Below are 19,478 nucleotides of genomic sequence, written 5' to 3'. Positions count from 1 at the left end.
GATAGAATCTTAGAGAAACAAGAAGACCTTTTATATGAAGAATATGATAAATTTGTTAGTGCACAAAATTCACTTGCTTTAGAAGTTAAAAGAAATGGAATACTTTCTGGTGAACTTTCTACTTGTAATGAAACCATTTCTTCTTTAAAAGGTGAAATTAATGTTTTAACTGCTAAACTAGAAGTAGCAAGTAACTCTTGTGTTGAAAATATTACAATTTGCACTAGGTGTAAGGATTTTGATGTTAATGCTTGTAGTGAACACTTAGTTTCAATTTCAAAACTAAATGATGAAGTGGCTAGTCTTAATGCTCAACTTAAGACTAGCAAGAGTGAAGTTGATAAAATAAAATTTGCAAGGGATGCCTACACGGTTGGTAGACACCCCTCAATTAAGGATGGTCTTGGCTTCAAAAGAGAGGCCAAGAACTTAACAAGCCATAAGGCTCCCATCTTCGTCAAGGAGAAAGGGAAGGCCCCTATGGCTAATAGTGCTAAAAGGAACCATGCTTTCTTGTACCATGATAGGAGACATGCTAGAAATGCTTATAATGATTTTGATTCACATGTTTATGATTCTCATGCCATATTTGCTTCTAGTTCTTCATATAAGCATGATAGAGATATGTGTAGGAGAAATGTTGTGCATATGCCTAGGAGAAATTTTGCTCATGTTCCTAGAAAAGTTGTGAACAAACCTTCTACCATTTATTATGCTTGCAATGCTCCCTTTGCTATTTGTAGAAAGGGTAAGAAGGTAATTGCTAGGAAGTTAGGGGCAAAATGCAAGGGAGACAAAACTTGCATTTGGGTCCCTAAGGAAATTTGCACTAACCTTGTAGGACCCAACAAGAGTTGGGTACCTAAGTCCCAAGCCTAAATTTGCCTTGCAGGTTTATGCATCCGGGGGTTCAAGCTGGATTATCGACAGCGGATGCACAAACCATATGACGGGGGAGAAGAAGATGTTCACCTCCTACGTCAAGAATAAAGATTCCCAAGATTCAATTATATTCGGTGATGGGAATCAAGGCAAGGTAAAAGGTTTAGGTAAAATTGCAATTTCTAGTGAGCACTCCATATCTAATGTGTTTTTAGTTGAGTCTCTTGGATATAATCTGCTATCTGTGAGTCAATTATGCAATATGGGATATAACTGTCTATTTACAAATGTAGATGTGTCTGTCTTTAGAAGAAGTGATGGTTCACTAGCTTTTAAGGGTGTATTAGACGGCAAACTTTATTTAGTTGATTTTGCAAAAGAAGAGGCCGGTCTAGATGCATGCTTAATAGCTAAGACTAGCATGGGCTGGCTGTGGCATCGCCGCTTAGCACATGTGGGGATGAAGAACCTTCACAAGCTTCTAAAGGGAGAACACGTGATAGGTCTAACTAATGTTCAATTCGAAAAAGATAGACCTTGTGCAGCTTGTCAAGCAGGGAAACAGGTGGGAGGCTCTCATCACACCAAAAATGTGATGACGACATCAAAACCCTTGGAGATGCTGCATATGGACCTTTTTGGACCCGTCGCCTATCTGAGCATAGGAGGAAGTAAGTATGGTTTAGTTATTGTTGATGACTTTTCCCGCTTCACTTGGGTGTTCTTTTTGCAGGAAAAGTTCGAAACCCAAGGGACCCTCAAACGCTTCCTCAGGAGAGCTCAAAATGAGTTTGAGCTCAAAGTGAAGAAGATAAGGAGCGACAACGGATCCGAGTTCAAGAACCTTCAAGTGGAGGAGTTCCTTGAAGAGGAAGGGATCAAGCACGAGTTCTCCGCTCCCTACACACCACAGCAAAATGGTGTGGTAGAGAGGAAGAACAGGACGCTCATCGATATGGCGAGGACGATGCTAGGAGAGTTCAAGACCCCCGAGTGCTTTTGGACGGAAGCCGTTAACACGGCTTGCCACGCCATCAACAGGGTCTACCTTCATCGCCTCCTCAAGAAGACCTCGTATGAGCTACTAACCGGTAACAAACCCAATGTATCTTACTTTCGTGTATTTGGGAGCAAGTGCTACATTCTAGTGAAGAAAGGTAGAAATTCTAAGTTTGCTCCCAAAGCTGTAGAAGGGTTTTTGTTAGGTTATGACTCAAATACAAAGGCGTATAGAGTCTTCAACAAATCATCGGGTTTGGTTGAAGTCTCTAGCGACGTTGTATTTGATGAGACTAATGGCTCTCCAAGAGAGCAAGTTGTTGATTGTGATGATGTAGATGAAGAAGATGTTCCAGCGGCCGCTATACGAACCATGGCGATTGGAGAAGTGCGGCCACAGGAACAAGATGAACGAGATCAACCTTCTTCCTCAACTATGGTGCATCCCCAAACCGAAGATGACGAACAGGTACCTCAAGTGGAGGCGCTTGATCAAGGGGGAGCACAAGATGATCAAGTAATGGAGGAAGAAGCGCAACCGGCACCTCCAACCCAAGTTCGAGTGATGATTCAAAGGGATCATCCCGTCGACCAAATTCTGGGTGACATTAGCAAGGGAGTAACTACTCGGTCTCGATTAGTTAATTTTTGTGAACATTACTCTTTTGTCTCTTCTATTGAGCCTTTCAGGGTAGAAGAGGCCTTGCTAGATCCGGACTGGGTGTTGGCCATGCAAGAGGAGCTAAACAACTTCAAGCGCAATGAAGTTTGGACACTGGTGCCTCGTCCCAAGCAAAATGTTGTGGGAACCAAGTGGGTGTTCCGCAACAAACAAGACGAGCACGGAGTGGTGACGAGGAACAAGGCTCGACTTGTGGCAAAAGGTTATGCCCAAGTCGCAGGTTTGGACTTTGAGGAGACTTTCGCTCCTGTGGCTAGGCTAGAATCCATTCGTATCTTGCTAGCATATGCCGCTCACCATTCTTTCAGGTTGTTCCAAATGGATGTGAAGAGCGCGTTCCTCAACGGACCAATCAAGGAGGAGGTGTACGTGGAGCAACCCCCTGGCTTTGAGGATGAACGGTACCCCGACCATGTGTGTAAGCTCTCTAAGGCGCTCTATGGACTTAAGCAAGCCCCAAGAGCATGGTATGAATGCCTTAGAGATTTCTTAATTGTTAATGCTTTCAAGGTTGGGAAAGCCGATCCAACTCTTTTTACAAAGACATGTGATGGTGATTTGTTTGTGTGCCAAATTTATGTCGACGACATAATATTTGGTTCAACTAACCAAAAGTCTTGTGAAGAGTTTAGCAGGGTGATGACGCAGAAATTCGAGATGTCGATGATGGGCGAGTTGAACTACTTCCTTGGGTTCCAAGTGAAGCAACTCAAGGACGGCACCTTCATCTCCCAAACGAAGTACACGCAAGATCTACTAAAGCGGTTTGGGATGAAGGACGCCAAGCCCGCAAAGACGCCGATGGGAACCGACGGACACACCGACCTCAACAAAGGAGGTAAGTCCGTTGATCAAAAAGCATACCGGTCAATGATAGGTTCTTTGCTTTATTTATGTGCTAGTAGACCGGACATTATGCTTAGCGTATGCATGTGTGCTAGATTTCAATCCGATCCTAAGGAGTGTCACTTAGTGGCGGTGAAGCGAATTCTTAGATATTTGGTTGCTACGCCTTGCTTCGGGCTCTGGTATCCAAAGGGGTCTACCTTTGACTTAGTTGGATACTCAGATTCCGACTATGCTGGATGTAAGGTCGATAGGAAGAGCACATCGGGGACGTGCCAATTCTTAGGAAGGTCCCTGGTGTCATGGAACTCTAAGAAACAAACTTCCGTTGCCCTATCCACCGCTGAGGCCGAGTATGTTGCCGCAGGACAGTGTTGCGCGCAACTACTTTGGATGAGGCAAACCCTCAGGGACTTTGGCTACAATCTGAGCAAAGTCCCACTCCTATGTGATAATGAGAGTGCTATCCGCATGGCGGAAAATCCTGTTGAACACAGCCGCACAAAGCACATAGACATCCGACATCACTTTTTGAGAGACCACCAGCAAAAGGGAGATATCGAAGTGTTTCATGTTAGCACCGAGAACCAGCTAGCCGATATCTTCACTAAGCCTCTAGATGAGAAGACCTTTTGCAGGTTGCGTAGTGAGCTAAATGTCATAGATTCGCGGAACCTGGATTGAATTGTAGCATACATGTACTTATGCTTTTGATCATGTTCCTTTTTGCATTTTGTTGCGTATTATGGTGCTCAAGTTGTACAACCACTCCCTGGACCTCACAAGTCCGTTGCAAAGTAATGCACATGTTTAGGGGGAGATGTGTTACAACTTGACCCTTTTAGACTAACCATGTGCTTGAGTTTGATGATTTAGTCTCGAAGGAGGATTGAAAGGGGAAAAGGTGGACTTGGACCATGAAAGACTTCCACTGCACTCCGATGAGAGGGTAACTAATTCCAAGTTCATCTCATGAACTCTTATTGCCATTTGCTCTTAATTGAAGATTTTGGTGAGGCAATGGGGTTATAAGGCCAAGATTGATCCCGTTTTGGTGCTTGATGCCAAAGGGGGAGAAAATAAAGGCCAAAGCGATAAATGGATCAGCTACCACTTGAGAGATTTTGAAAATAGTAGAATAGAGCTTTTGGTTTATTCAAAACTCTTGCATTGTCTCTTTCGTCAAAAGTTGGCTTCTTGTGGGGAGAAGTTTTGACTATGGGAAATAGGGGGAGTTTTTGAAATCTTTGATCAATCTCTTTTGGAATGACTCTCTTTATGCTTCAACATGTGTGTTTGACTTAGAGATAGAGATTTGAGTTTGATTTGCAAAAACAAACCAAGTGGTGGCAAAGGATGATCCATATATGCCAAAATTGAATAAAACTCAAATTTATTTTATTTGAAGTGATTTTGCACTTGTTCTAGTTGCTTTATGTTGTGTTGGCATAAATCACCAAAAAGGGGGAGATTGAAAGGGAAATGTGCTCTTGGGCCATTTCTAAGTATTTTGGTGATTGAGTGCCAACTCAAGTGCTTAAATGTGAAAATATGCCCATGGATGAACAAAGTGCAAATCACAAGTTAAGGTATGTTTCTAAGCCTTAGTACATTGGTTTTGTGTACTAATATTCTTGTCTAAGTGTTAGAAACAGGAAGAAGAAGAGGAGTGGAGGGCTGCTTCGGGCTGGGGCACCGGACTGTCCGGTGTGCACCGGACAGTGTCCGGTGCGCCAGACCAGCGCGGAGCAAACCAGCCGCTCTCGGGTTTTTCTCCGGCGACTTCGGCTAAAATTCATCGGACTGTCCGGTGTGCACCGGACTGTCCGGTGAGCCAACGGTCGGCCGGGCCAACGGTCGGCCGCGCGATCGGCGCGCGACACGTGGCCGAGCCAACGGTCGGAATGGGGCACCGGACTGTCCGGTGTGCACCGGACATGTCCGGTGCGCCAACGGCGCCCGGATCTGCAACAGACAGCAACGGCCGGGTGCGCTGTTTATGGAAATAAATCGGGCACCGGACAGTGTCCGGTGTGCACCGGACTGTCCGGTGCGCCCGACGACAGAAGGCAAGGATAGCCTTCCAGATGTGTTCTCAACGGCTCGTAGCTGCCTTGGGGCTATAAAAGGGACCCCTAGGCGCATGGAGGAGAACACCAAGCATTCCTACAACCTTTCTAAGCACCAAGACATTGATCTAGCGCATTCGATTCATTGTGATAGCATATAGAGCTCTTGTGGAGTTGTGTACTCTTTGAGTTGTGTTGCGAGCTCTTATTGCTGCTTGTGTGCGTGTTGCTCTGATCTTTTGAAGTCTTGTGTGCGTTGCTCATTCCCTCCCTTGCTCCGTGATTCTCTGTGAACATCTTTTGTAAGGGCGAGAGGCTCCAAGCTGTGGAGATTCCTCGCAAACGGGATTGAGAAAAGAAAAGCAAGAACACCGTGGTATTCAAGTTGATCATTGGATCACTTGAGAGGAGTTGAGTGCAACTCTCGTCCGTTGGGACGCCACAACGTGGAGTAGGCAAGTTTTGTACTTGGCCGAACCACGGGATAACCACCGTGTCATCTCTGTGATTGAATTCTTGTGGTTATTGTGTTTTTGACTCCTCTCTAGCCACTTGGCATAAACTGTGCTAACGCTTAATCAAAGTTTTGTGGCTATAAGTTTAAGCTTTTACAGGATCACCTATTCACCCCCCCTCTAGGTGCTCTCAGGCCCGCCTGGATGTCCGGTGGCGCACCGGACATGAACTGTAGAGTGTCCGGTGCGTCTGCTCGCGCGTGCCTGACTTCTGCGCGCTCTGGCGCTGTCACACTGTACACCGGACATGTCCGGTGAATTATAGCGGACTAGCCGTTGCGAATTCCCGAAGCTGGCGAGTTCAGAGTCGCGTCCCCTTGGAGCACCGGACACTGTCTGGTGTACACCGGACAGTCCGGTGAATTATAGCGCGGTGGCTCTGAGCTTTTCCGAAGGTGAGGAGTTCAGCGCGTGGAGAACCCTGGTGCACCGAACATGTCCGGTGGTGCACCGGACAGTCCGGTGCGCCAGACCAGGGTGCCTTCGGTTGTCCCTTGCTCCTTTTGTTGAACCCTTTACTTGGTCTTTTTATTGGCTTATTGTGAACCTTTGGTACCTGTATAACTTATAGACTTGGGCAAACTAGTTAGTCCAATTATTTGTGTTGGGCAATTCAACCACCAAAATCAATTTAGGAATATAGGTGTAAGCCTAATTCCCTTTCAGTAATGGCAAAGCTAGGTAATTTTACTCTAACTTTATGAGAAGGTCTATAATTCTAAAATATGAAGTACCTCTCTTGCTACTTCAAGAAAATATGAAGTTGCCCCCCGATTTCAAGTTTTTTGGTGAATCTGAGTTCGCTTCAAGAAAAGCGTGAAGTTGCCCCTGGCTTCAAGTTTTTTGGTGAATCTGAGTTCATAAAGTGGAGGATATTTGGCTAACTATTTTTAAAGCTAAACTGAAGTTAGGACATGAAGCAGTACTAAACATGCTCTTAGTGTGAGATTCAAAAGTCTGAAACATGTGTCTTACCCATGGCTTCTAGGTTTGCTTCTCCACCTCATCTCTTAGCTATTCATCTTATAGACTATCTGTTACTCTAAAACAAACAGGGAACTTATTCCAACCTCAAAGTATATGCAAAGCATGGTATAGAATTGGAAGTTAGGTAGATCCTCCATATAGAAAAGAATATAATTCTTTTTTAAGGTACCAAATACATCAAATTTGATTAAATTTATACAAAAATAGATTTTTTTATAGAAACTAAGTATTATTAAATTAATTATAAAGACTATTTTTATAATAAAACAATTTAGTGACATAAGGATACTATTTACCATAAATTTAATAAAACCCAAACTATTTTGATAGATATCTCTATCTCTACTATTATAAAACATCTTTCCATCGTCACCGTGCATCACACGCGAAACGCGTAGATCTGTTTTTTTTCTCTCGCATTCTAGAGTCCTGCATTGCCCGCCGCAAGAAACTTCCAATACATGTTTCTATTGACCTAAAATAGAACATATATCTTCGGTCAGTCTGGGATGTGGGATGCATTAGTGAATTTGGACTAACACCAGTCACTCTTTTGTGCTCGTAGGTCCGTTTGCCTGCCTATTTTTTATCAGATTGTAAATAAAAACACCCACACAATAAATAACCTTTGTCAATTTTTTTCATAAATTTATTCCTTTATGTTTAAGAACTAATTATTTAATAGAATTATAGAAATATATTATCAAATAATTTATGCCTCGTCGCAAGCGCACGAGCAATTTTTGATAACATGTGAATATATGTGTTGCCGGAGGAGTACAACAACGCCGGCCTCTTTCAACATACTTGGCTGGGCCTTCCCCAGCGGCGAGGGCGTGGCCCGTTGTACAAGTATAACAACAATTGGCCCAGCGTAGCATGCCCGTGGTGGTGGCGTCATCGTGTCTCCTCGATCCCCTCTCGTTCCTCCCTCGTCGCCTCATCAATTCAAGATCCAATCTTTGCTGCTGCCACTCGGCGATCCGATCGTTCTCGAGCAAGGTCGGTGGCCATGGCACGCTGCCGCCATCACCTCCTCCTCCTTTCCGTCTTACTTGCCTTGGCTGCTGCTGCTGCGGTAAGATCTTACTTTCTTCTTCATTTTTTCCTCTTTCCCTTCCGATGTGTCTTCACCTGCCCCTGACGGTGATGCTCATCTCTTGTGTCGTGTCCCATCTTAGCGGCAGGCGCAGAGTCATGGAAAAGCCTCCGCCGTCTTCATCGATGCCTCGTCGCACCGCTACCTTCGGGACCAGCAAGCCGACCACCAGGTACCGTACCAAAATTCCCCATTCAAGCTCTCTTTAGGAGGAAAAGAGGAACCAACGAATCTGCTTAGATCTGTTTTGCCATTGAGCGTCATGCTTGAATTATTCCCTTGAAACGACCATTGGATATGTAGCTAGTTTAGTTACTGCTTATAAGCACTAGTTACCATTGGGTATTTTAGTCTGACATACACCACTACAGACCTCCCCTTCTGTGATCGCATACTTTGCTGGCTAATATACATATAATCGTGTTACTGCAGGACGCTTCAATGTCGTTAAATGAAGTTTCTGCGGTTGTTTCTGTCTTGCTTGGTTTCGCACCGTCAACATCCCTACCAGCTATTTCTTCTTCGAAGGTTATTTAAACTTCATCCTGCTGGAACCAGCTAACCTCTACATGCCCCCCCCCCCTCTGCCAGAATGTCTCAGCCTTTGTTTTTCGATTTTCAGTTGAACAAAGTTCTTCTTCCTAATCCATTTGATAGACCGCGTGCTGTTTTCCTCGTGCAAATTGATGGGTTCAATGGTATGCCAGTTGTTATGGAATGCTTTGTATCATTATTTGCGAATTTCTGTGCATTGTGAACTAGCAACTAAATTTCCCCTCCTGCTTGTGTGTTGGTCTCAGTTCCTAGCTTCGTATCTGAAGGCAGCAACATTTTCAAGACCAGGATTGAAGGTGCAAACATCGCTGATACAGGGCTTACAGGTTTAACTGTCTATCTTGCAGCTTCTTATAGTGGATCTGTACATCTCTCTCTCGCTCTACTTCTGAACCTGGATGCCCCACTTCTTGGGTTCTTATCTTGTTGTTATTGATATATTCTTTTTATCCATTATTTACTTTACAGATAAGGATGACTTAATTGTCATTCATTCAGATGAATCTCTAGATCTCTCTCGATCAGATTATCTTGATAATGAACTTTCCAGCTTGGTAAGCAAGACAAATGCAGTTTGATGTATAACATTTCTATTTACAAATTGTAAGCCGATATTTTTTTTCAGGCAAACTGGTTGGAGGGATCTTATCAGAAGTCTACCGGCAAACTAGTCATTCCCTTGGAGAATGGAAACAGTCTTACTTTGCAACTTGATAAGGTTAGCACTCCATCTATTGCACACAAAAATGCTTCCTACCTACCTCGCTGAACCCACATAACTGAATATGTTTCCTCAGGCATAATTCACACAGGTGCACAGCTTAGCAACCCCGTAGATGTTTGTCCCCCCTCTTGATTGCATTTTTTTGTCACAGCCACTCCATAATTTATTATCACGAAATAAAATGTTGCAGTATGTATACGTGTAACTAAATATCTCACTGCATTTTATCCGTGCTTGTGTATTTTTTACGTCTCAAGTCCCGGCTCCATTGCAATGCATTCATTTGCAGGAAGCAGACAAGGAATTCATGTCCAGCTTGGCTTCCCTTCTTAAGACTATTGAAAGGGCGATCCAGGTTCATGAAGATTTCTCAGGTGTCGTGAACCCTGCAGAGTTATTAGAATGTCACTTCACAGGGTTGAAGGTAATTGTACAACAAAATAGTTACTTTGTAATTTGAAACTGCGTGACAGATTTCTATTAAATGAGTACCAAAGGCTAATCTGAAGCCTTGGCACTGTCCACGTTTACTCCCACCCCTGATCTAATTCCATATGTCCTTGATGTACCAATAACATGTAAATTTGTATATTAATATGATTTCTTTATGTTAGTACCTTAGTATTGATATGTACTCACCAATTTGATGGTTTTTGTAGGCTCTGGAGAATGAATATGGTTCTGGTGAAATTGTTAAGCAGGGAACAGAAATAGTTCAGAGAGCTGTCACCAAATCATTCCAGTCCCTACATGAAGCATACAAAGGTAGTTTACCAATTCCACTGAATATGACATGAAACATGAGTTTTTCCTCTCTTGTGAGTAGGGGTGGTAGTGGTAATGGGCTCTAAATTTGACACTATAAAATTTAAGGATTGGGATCTATTTCTATTCATTTTTTAACTAAAATTAATTAAGGGCGTAAACGAATTGTGAAGAAACATTTGGATCGTGATCCATTACCACCCCTACTTATGAGTGCCCTGTAGTGAACTCTTCCATGCTACGCACTATAGGTCTTTTTTTTGCAACTGTAGGTTCTGTTTTGTTCTCTATTCTGATGAATGAATTAAGAACTCTAGCATTCAATAATTTTAAAATTTCTGTTGTTTCATACATATATTGTATCTTGTTTGGAATTGTACAGAGAAGGGTATTGGTCCCTCCTACAGAGAATCTGTCTATAGTGAAGTTGGACTAAACTTACACTCACTTGTTTCAAACACTGCATCTACCTTTTGCAAATTAATGCACCTTTTATACCTTTAATATAAGATACTATATACACTGACGAAAATCTGTTTTTGACTGTGACAACTAATTAGGGAAAATTGTTGGGCTGGTAATATCCACAAATGAGGCTCCATCATCCTTAGGATCCATAATTGACGCACCATCTTCACTGCACATTTCAAGACGGCTAGAAGAAGCAAGCAAGACTACAGACATAGCCTCTGTCGTACTTGTTCGAAAGAGCTTGGCATGGATTACAGGGATCATCCTGCTTGTTTCAACTCTCATAGGGGTGAGGACAACTCACATATCCTCCTGCATTAAACTTGAGATGCGTTTCTACAGTTGTTTAACTCACATACCCAAATTCTAAACTGTTGTGCTATCTGTGCAGGTTTGCTTGCTTATGAACATGCCACTTACCAGGGACACCCTCCTGTACTCGAATGTCAAGATCGATTAGTTTGAAGGGGTGTTCGCGGCAGCTACTCTTGGGGTTCAACTTTGGCCTTGTGTATTTATGGGATGGATTTCAGATGGTAGAGACGTATGCTTGTGCTGTTCACAAAACCAGTGTACAATGTGATACTAGGTGCTACGTGCCTTTCTTTTTTTAATCTGTGCTTCCATCTTGCCTGTATGGGCTGTTTTGTTGTTGGGTTCCCGGTAAATAATCCAGAGCAGTGGCACAAACGATTAGTTGTTGCAGAATGCTACTGCCTTTTCTGAATAAATCTGTCATTGTAATCGAATTTCAACTTGAATAACAGTGTGTATGCTATGTTTGTGGCGCTCGTGGTAGGATTTCCTTGCAACCAAATGGCTGCATCTAAGGGCTGGGCTGGACACTTGTTAGGCTTGGCTCGTTTACTTTTCTCAACTATATCAGCTGCCATAGTGGCACCACATCTGCTAAGAGAAGGCAATAGTAGCACCACATCAGTTATGAGGTAAATCAAATCAGCCACGAGGGAAGTAAATTAGATTTTTGTGATACTTTGGGAATCAATTATACTTTATAAAAAGGAATGCGTATTTTTTTCAAATAAATATCCACCTAATTGTTGGAATAAATATGCATTGAAAAAAATATAAAAACTCATTTATTATTAGGAAAAACATAGAAAGTTTGATGAGTCCAAAAAATATGAAATCGGTTTCACTTTCTTTTTTCTAAAATCATTCTATATTTTCTGAGCTAGATGCTACAATATAGAGCATGATTTTAGAAAATATATGGAGCCTGACATTTTTTATAAGGAAAAGATTTTAGTAAATTCAAGAAAGTTACGTCAAGTGATTACAACTCTCTTGAAAACAAATTGACTTCCTACTCGATTAGAGCATCTCTAACAATGCCTCAAACTAGTATTTCAAATTGAAATATAAGGTTTTACGCAGGAAAAACTACTCCAACAATGTCTCATTTCATAAAATTTGGTCAAAAACTATAGGGCATCCTCTCAAGTGCCTCAAATATACTACACCACAGTGGGCTGCCCTATAATCTAGATTTGAGGTTTTTACTGTTGGAGCGGAATGTTTTATTGATACCATAAATTCTATAAAATATACTCATTTTTAAATTATATGGTATCTTTATAAGTCACGTTGTTGGAGATGCTCTTATACGCTTCTAGTGTGCAAGTTGACTATGATGTATTGATGGTGATGACAAATGAGAAAGCGTTTGGTTCTGTTTGAATGTTGTTAGCTGATGCCTCTTGGAGGCGATAGTGTTGCTACAAGTTAAATCACATGATATACGCTGTTAATGTGCAATCAGAACTTGATTTTTCATTGCACATCTTGATGGTTAAGCAAGACATTACTTCTGAGGAAACATTGCTCGCAATTTGCATGGACTGTGTGATGATTCACTCCGCGGTCTACAAGGATATATCCTCGTCTGAATCCTCTGTTAGCTTTAAATTTTGGGAGGCCATATAAGATCAAATAATTCTAAACAAACAAAGGAACAAAGACAGCAGATATGAAACCATTTATTTCCTGGTTGGCTGCCTGGTGTCATGTAGATATAGCCAAAACTGTTCTTTTTTAAACCATCCACGGAGGTAGGGCTTAAAAAGTTTAAAAGAGTCCAAAAAAACAAATCGAATTCGCGTAAATAGTTGGGAGGTTCCAAATTACCATGATGAGCGGCGACTGATGAATGGAGGTGGAAGCAACAGGTCCGCCCCGGCTGCATGCGGCGCCGAGAACGACGCGCGATTTGGCGGGTGGCTGGCTTGGCTTAGTCGCTGCGCAACCAAAGTCGCGCATGCATGCCCGGCCGGCCTCGGCCATCCATCCATCCGTCCGTCCCACGACCGCGCCTTGTGTCTCCGGCCATCTCATCCCCATGCATTCTCCGCCACCACCATCCATGCAGCATGCGTTTGGGTTTGGGATTGGTAGATAGATTCATTCAGTTGCCTGCTGAGACTGGCAGCTGGATCGATTCCAATTAGGACGGGCTGACTGACGACGGCGATGGCCGCAAGCACGGCGCGGTGGCAGCTGCTGGCCGGCCAGGTGAAACGGCAGGCGTCGGGGTTCCTGCAGGACAAGTACAAGCAGGCGAGGCTGGCGCTGGGCGACGTGACGCCGGCAGAGCTGTGAGTGCCTGACGATACACTGGATGGTATAGGGTGATGCATGGTGATGTGATCGGATGGATACTCAGGCATGCGTGCGTGCAGGCTGGCCCAGGAGGCCACCAACAACGAGCCTTGCGTCCCCGACGCCAAGACGCTGGCGTGCATCGCAGACGCCGCCTTCGACATGGACGACCTGTGGAGGATCGCCAAGGTGCTGCACCAGAGGCTGAGCCGCGCCGCCGACTGGAAGGAGTGGCGCCCCGTGTACAAGGCGCTGGTGGTGCTGGAGTTCCTGCTGACCCACGGCCCCGAGGACCTGCCCCGCGAGTTCCTGGCGGACGTGCGCGCCATGCACGACCTCCGCAGCTTCCACTACGTGGACGACAAGGGCTTCGACTGGGGCGCCTGCATGCAGCGCCGGACCGACAGCGTCCTGTCGCTGCTCACGGACGCCGACCGCCTCAGGGAGGCGCGGCGCAGGGTCTCCCACGAGGTGCACGGCGGCGGCGGGGGCTTCGGCAGCCCGACGTCGTCGTCCTCCCCGTCCTCGGCGTCGTCCTCCGCCTCCTCCAGGACCTCGCGCACCTGGTCCTTCGGCGGCGGCTCCCACTACTCCGACAGCCCTACCATGTGCCTCACCTGCGCCCCCGACGCCGACTACCGCCACGACAAAAAATGCGACGCCTACACGGCCGACGACGACTGTTGGGCCGCCTCGTCGAATTACAAGAGCGGCAGCAGGTGGGCAGCCACAGTGGACGAAGGCGACGGCGAGGACCAGCAGCAGCACCAGGGGCTCATGGACGACGCCTGGGACGCCCACTCGGTGAAGGACAGCACCAGCGGCACATGGTCCGCCAGGTTGCTCGGTTCCTTGTCCTTGAGCACCAGCAGGGCCTCAGGCTTCCAGAGTCTGTCGCAACCGGAGCAGCGAAGGACAACCAAGAAGCTGCAGGGGCAGCTACAGTGCCAGGTTTCCGCCGATTATTCACGGCCTTGATCGCTCGGTCGATGAATACTGCAATTCTCTTTTTCTCTAGATTAACCATTGATTTGACCGGCCTATTACTGTAATTTCTATCTTTTTTCCCCTCCTAGCACAATTAAGTTTCATCTCATCTTCTATTTTTATACTTTATGATAAGCATGGATACAAAAAAGGGACAAGACTTGCTCGCAAATGTCCATAAATTTGTGCTTTAGTATCGGCAAAAACAGATGCGTACGCCATTAGCCCACTGCACACTTCAGCAAGTGACTACTGAGCGAACCGTGGAGATAAATTGAACACCACGAAATAATTAAACAGATTATAGTAATTCGGAGAAATGGCTTCATACAACAGGTAAAAAAGTTTATGCGTGTTCGAAACATCAGTTATCCACCTACCAAATGAATATTTCAGGGTCCTTGTTCAGCTAGCACTTATGTAGGACTAGGAGTATACAGATAGTTAAAACATCGAAGGCTCACGACAGCTATCTAGCAAGCTGATGGAGCAGGCAACTACACACATAGTACAAACATTCAACAAAAGCTGCTTCACGATTCCCTATACTTTCTCAGGTCGAAGGTGAGAGTCCTCGAGCAACTGCACATCCAATCACTGTGTTAAGCATGCGCACAGGAAATAAGACAGGTGCAGTAATGCATACCCGACCTACCTTCGTTCTGAGTCCCTATAAACACCAACAAGTGCCTCGGCCTTGTCATAGAAACTGTCCTTCAGAGATATAACTATGCTCTGAAAACCACTCTCGCCATCGCTGCCTTGTTCATCACCAACACGTTCACATGATTTTGATCTGATAAACCCGGCAACCTTGGCCACATTTAAATTGTCCAGAGCAGCATCTACTTCGTCCAATATGAAGAACGGTGATGGCCTAAAACTGAAATTGCCACAAAACTTTTAAGTGATTTGATTGAGGCACAAGGTGAGGCAAGAGGTGAACATGCAGAAATATATATATATTTCCCCTATAACAGTGCTTTACCCTTATCAAACTCCTGGGAAGGCCAGTAAATGCTAATTCTGAAAACTTCATGTGCTAATTTATTGGTCTTGGCATACCCAAATACCCAAGAGGTACTTAAGAAGCATCGAACATAAATATTTCAATACTAACGAAACTGGAACGTGAAGGAAACAAGTGGGTCTTGAGTGATTTATGCAGATAAAACTATCAATGATGGAGAAATCTGACGTCTGCAGGCTCTGAACTAACTAAGAAAGAAAAATACTAGAAACATTTTACCTGTGAATGGCAAAAAGCAAAGCCAGTGCTGCAACAGTCTTCTCCCCACCGGATAACTGTTCCATATCTCTAAACCGCTTGGTAGGTGGCATAGCTGTGTACTTGATTCCATTAAGAAACGGTTCGTCTTCATTTTCTAGATTTAAATATGCTGTTCCTCCGAGTGGATGTGTATGGCTTTTTGTCAGCTGCTTATAGATTTTGTCGATGCCTTTAGATATGTGATCGAAGGCCTCCATAAACAGCTCATACCTAAGCACCAATAGAAATAACAACAGGTAAGACGCAATCCTCTAAGAACAAAAAAAAAACTCTGCAGTTAGGGCTAGTTTGGGAACACCGATTTTCCAATAAATTTCAATTTTCCCAAGGGAAAATGAACTAATTTCCCTTGGGAAAATGAAAATCCATCGGGAAAATGGTGTTCCCAAACTAGCCCTTAATATATAAATTATAACCCCAGGCTAACATTCGTTCTTCTATATAGTTATTTAACACTTTAACCTGCTAGGCCAACATCCAAGTTCTCACATTACATTGATGCCTGTATGAGTATGACAAGGGCAAAAGTGGGAAGTAGCTGGTTCTGTTCTCAAACACCACCACATTGGCCTTAGGGCGATTGCCAGTCCTGGTGAGATGGGATGACGGTAATAGGTAACCCGGAAGATTGATTATGCCTAATTCCCTACAGGTTACTGTTGTAAGATTTACTTGTTCTTTTTTTCTGTTTGCAAGCTCCAGGCCTCGAGCATGATCTCAAAAGGTACTTGTCTACTTGACAGTTAACACACATGTTTGAGACCAATACTGACACTGTGATACATATTAAATTATTAACATAAAATCCATGAGTAACAAAACCAAACTGCCTTCTTCAAACCTATTACAAAACGGCACTTTCAAGTAATACTTTTAGAGAACTGCCTTTCAGAAAACGGGTTCTAAACACTACCATCATGTCACCTTCACGAGACTGACAGTGATGCTATTGCTTAAACTGGATCTCGTGATCTCATCAAATGTTATGCAAAAAGGAGTACCACTCTATGATATTTGTTTTCTAAAAGTGTGGTTTCTGATGAGCTTAAACAAAGTAGTATACTTCTATGGAATTTACTCAACCCAGATATACCTAACCTCATTCTAATTTGACCAAAAATATTCTGAAATCAGAGTCAGTTGAAAACCAACTATGCATCCATGTTTGAGTATTTTATTTTAAAAAGAAAGCATGCTTTGCAAGAATATTAACAAAAATCTTGCATCAGTATAGTGTAAATTAAGAAAGAAAAAAAGTTATCACCGTAAGAGCATTCTTCTAGCATCACCAATATAACCAGACTATTATCTACTCCCTTCGTCCTAGAATAGAAGGTGCAACTCCCTCTGACACAAAGACCAAGGATACCTAACGTGTAGTAGAGATGCTTTGGCTTACGCCCATTTTACTTGACATCGCATGCGTGCATGCAAAAACAAGCAAACCTAGCTTCCACGTTTAATTGTTCCCCAGTCCCACATGACTAATTTTCTAGGTCGAGCCATGCAACCATGCGTGCATACCACACAGATGCATGTGATCGAAGCCAAGGAGTCAATGTCGCACCATATTAAATTATGCATGCGAGTATACTTCAGTTCCATAACGAAAAAAGATAGCATCAGTCCTCCAAAGTGCAGTGGAAGAAATCTTGCAAGTCCTTACATAAGATATAGCATCCTAGAAAAAAAACTTAATTCATTGTCACCAATTTCATATGATAAGAAAATGATTGGGCAATACCTCCTTTGCTTGACTGAGTTATATTTGTCAGATATCTCTCGTTCTTCTTTCCTAGCTGCTTCAAACCTTTCAGTAACCTCCTTTTCCTTTTGTTGGAGTGCATCATACTGATCCAGGGCTTTTAGATTAGGAGCAGTGCGCTCAATATCAGCTAGTAGCACACCAGTTCTTTTTTTGAACTCTGCCTCATGTTTGTCACGTTCAGAAGGTCGTATATCCTGCAGATGGCTTTTGCTAAGCTGGCTGTAATCAAGGATTGGTTCTTGTGAGGATGTTCCGGTATCCATTGGGTCGTTTACAGTAGGAAGCTTCAACTGTTCAAGTTCACACTTCTCATGAACCTCTCGCTGGCGTGATATAAGTTGTGCAAGTTGTCCCTCCTACAAGTCAATGGAGGGTTTCATTATCATCGATATTTCAATACACAAACAAATGAAGCAAGCAATCTTTGAACGGACCTCAGCCATGACTCTGCTAGAAGTACAAAAAAGAACTCTTGATTAAAGAGGACAGCTGTTAGAAAAGCCTACCTTTGATTTCACTTGGCGATCCATCTTTGCCAATGTAGATGCAACATTACCATTCTGCTCCTTCAATTCATCAATAACCTTCTCACATTCATCCGACTTGGATTTCCAGTCTGTATAGGGCAATAAAGAGACCCATGAAATCACTAGAAATATCAACAGAAGAATGAATATTGCATTGTGACATTTGGAAAGTTTATCATTATTTGACATAAATGCATAGGTGGGTTCGGGGGTTTCTCGTTAGGGGCCATTGCCACGGCCTTCTATTGATATAATACCACGAGGGTGGTCTTACCTTCCCCCGCCGAGTTTTTTTTTCTTTTCTAGAAACATCAACAGAGGAATGAAGATTGCATTATATCATTTGGAAAGTTTATCATCATTTGACATAAATGTATAGGTACATATAAAACAACACACAACTGAAACAATATTTGATAAATTCAAATATAAAATCCATGCATCCTTAAGAAAGCATTTTAGGTTTCTTCAAGTTGTAAGAGCTTGCTGGCCCAAGGTTTTGAAGGCATAGCTTTGGAAGAGCTAGATTTAAAAGTTATAGCACAATGTGACATGTATTCACGAAACTATAGCTACTTCACAGAGAATTATCATCAAGAAAATAGATAAGATGCTTCAAATGTGCACCATCAGCCTCAGTCTTCAGTTCTTCCATCTGAGCCAAAATTTGTTCAGCTTCAGCCTTAGCACCAGACTCTCTCTCCTGTAAGCCCTTAAGCTCTTTCTCTAAGGACTCATGTGTCTCCGTTAACTTCACAATTGGTGCATGCATATCTCGCTTTTGTTCATATTCAAGCCTGCAGAACAAGATATTGTTCATACTTGCATGTGCAGTCAAAGCAAAATTTTAGTCAGTTCTAAATCCCTGTCACTGTGTCACATACTGGTATTTCAATTTTGACATTTGGTTACTTAGGCTTAGCTTCCTCTCCTGTAGTGCTTGAGCATCTTTTAGCTGCTTTTCTTCATACTCGCGGATATTCTTCACACCAACTGAAATGCTAAAATCTCTGTACACCTTGTCCACAATGTCATTAATTTTTTTCTCAAGTTTTCTTGCTTCTGCTTCCCTTTTACCAATACGGGTCTCGAGCTAAAGAAACAAAATAAGCAACCCATGCAGGAGTAAAAATTCAGCAATGGTGAAACAACAGGTGAAAGAGTGAAACATCTTCAACAAAATATTACCTCCTCCTCTCCAGGCTTCAGACGATTAATCTCTGTCTCAATATTACTCCTCTCAGATGCTAATTTAGCTAGTTTCCCTCTAAGGTTATTCTGCACAAATGATCCATTTTAAAAGAGTCTCTAACAATGGATTAATATTTAATACAAAGAAGCATCCTCAACTACAACAGGGACAGAGGAAGGGAGAGAGAGAGAACCTTCAGCCAATACAGAGAATAGCATTGGCCTAGGATCCCTATACAAAGCTAGTAGTAGATAAAAACATCAATTAACAGGGAGATTGGCAAGTCATGTTTTCCACTCAAGCTAAAAGCCTAAAACCACGTAAAAGTATTTCCCTTTTGACAGAGAACAGTATCCAAGACCAAGAGCCATACTAAACAAATATCTGTATAAATGAAAAGAGAAAAAAAATTAGATAAAGTCAAATAAATATTGATTAGCTTGCCCTCTACGAAATTTCCTCGAACAGATTAAATTACTTGCTGGTTATCCACTCAGATG

At 43.1% G+C, this 19,478-nt stretch overlaps 2 protein-coding genes across 3 annotated transcripts; both read left to right on the top strand.

Annotated features, from left to right (window-relative positions):
• Window positions 1-7,775: 7,775 nt before the first annotated feature.
• On the top strand, window positions 7,776-11,385 carry LOC100276220 (uncharacterized). Of its 2 annotated transcripts, none has more exons than XM_008671991.4 (11): window positions 7,776-8,058; window positions 8,168-8,251; window positions 8,512-8,607; window positions 8,702-8,777; window positions 8,880-8,960; window positions 9,103-9,188; window positions 9,260-9,352; window positions 9,648-9,782; window positions 10,018-10,123; window positions 10,684-10,883; window positions 10,986-11,385. In XM_008671991.4, exons 1-11 carry the CDS (start codon window positions 7,993-7,995, stop codon window positions 11,052-11,054), a joined length of 1,092 nt encoding a protein of 363 aa, XP_008670213.1. In that variant the 5' UTR covers window positions 7,776-7,992; the 3' UTR covers window positions 11,055-11,385. The 2 variants fall into 2 exon arrangements, with proteins under 2 accessions (XP_008670213.1, NP_001143533.1); NM_001150061.1 differs by having other exon boundaries at window positions 7,781-8,058; window positions 8,162-8,251; window positions 10,986-11,321.
• A 1,576-nt stretch (window positions 11,386-12,961) lies between these two features.
• LOC100277273 (ENTH/VHS family protein) lies at window positions 12,962-14,351 on the top strand. The gene is made up of 2 exons (NM_001398925.1): window positions 12,962-13,209; window positions 13,294-14,351. Exons 1-2 carry the CDS (start codon window positions 13,085-13,087, stop codon window positions 14,189-14,191), a joined length of 1,023 nt encoding a protein of 340 aa, NP_001385854.1. The 5' UTR covers window positions 12,962-13,084; the 3' UTR covers window positions 14,192-14,351.
• Window positions 14,352-19,478: the final 5,127 nt, after the last annotated feature.

The sequence above is a fragment of the Zea mays genome, chromosome 1, assembly GCF_902167145.1.
Source record: "Zea mays cultivar B73 chromosome 1, Zm-B73-REFERENCE-NAM-5.0, whole genome shotgun sequence".
In the NCBI taxonomy this organism is placed as follows: Eukaryota; Viridiplantae; Streptophyta; class Magnoliopsida; order Poales; family Poaceae; genus Zea; species Zea mays.
Note: the sequence above shows the minus strand (reverse complement) of the source record. Positions and strands in the feature narration are given on the sequence as shown.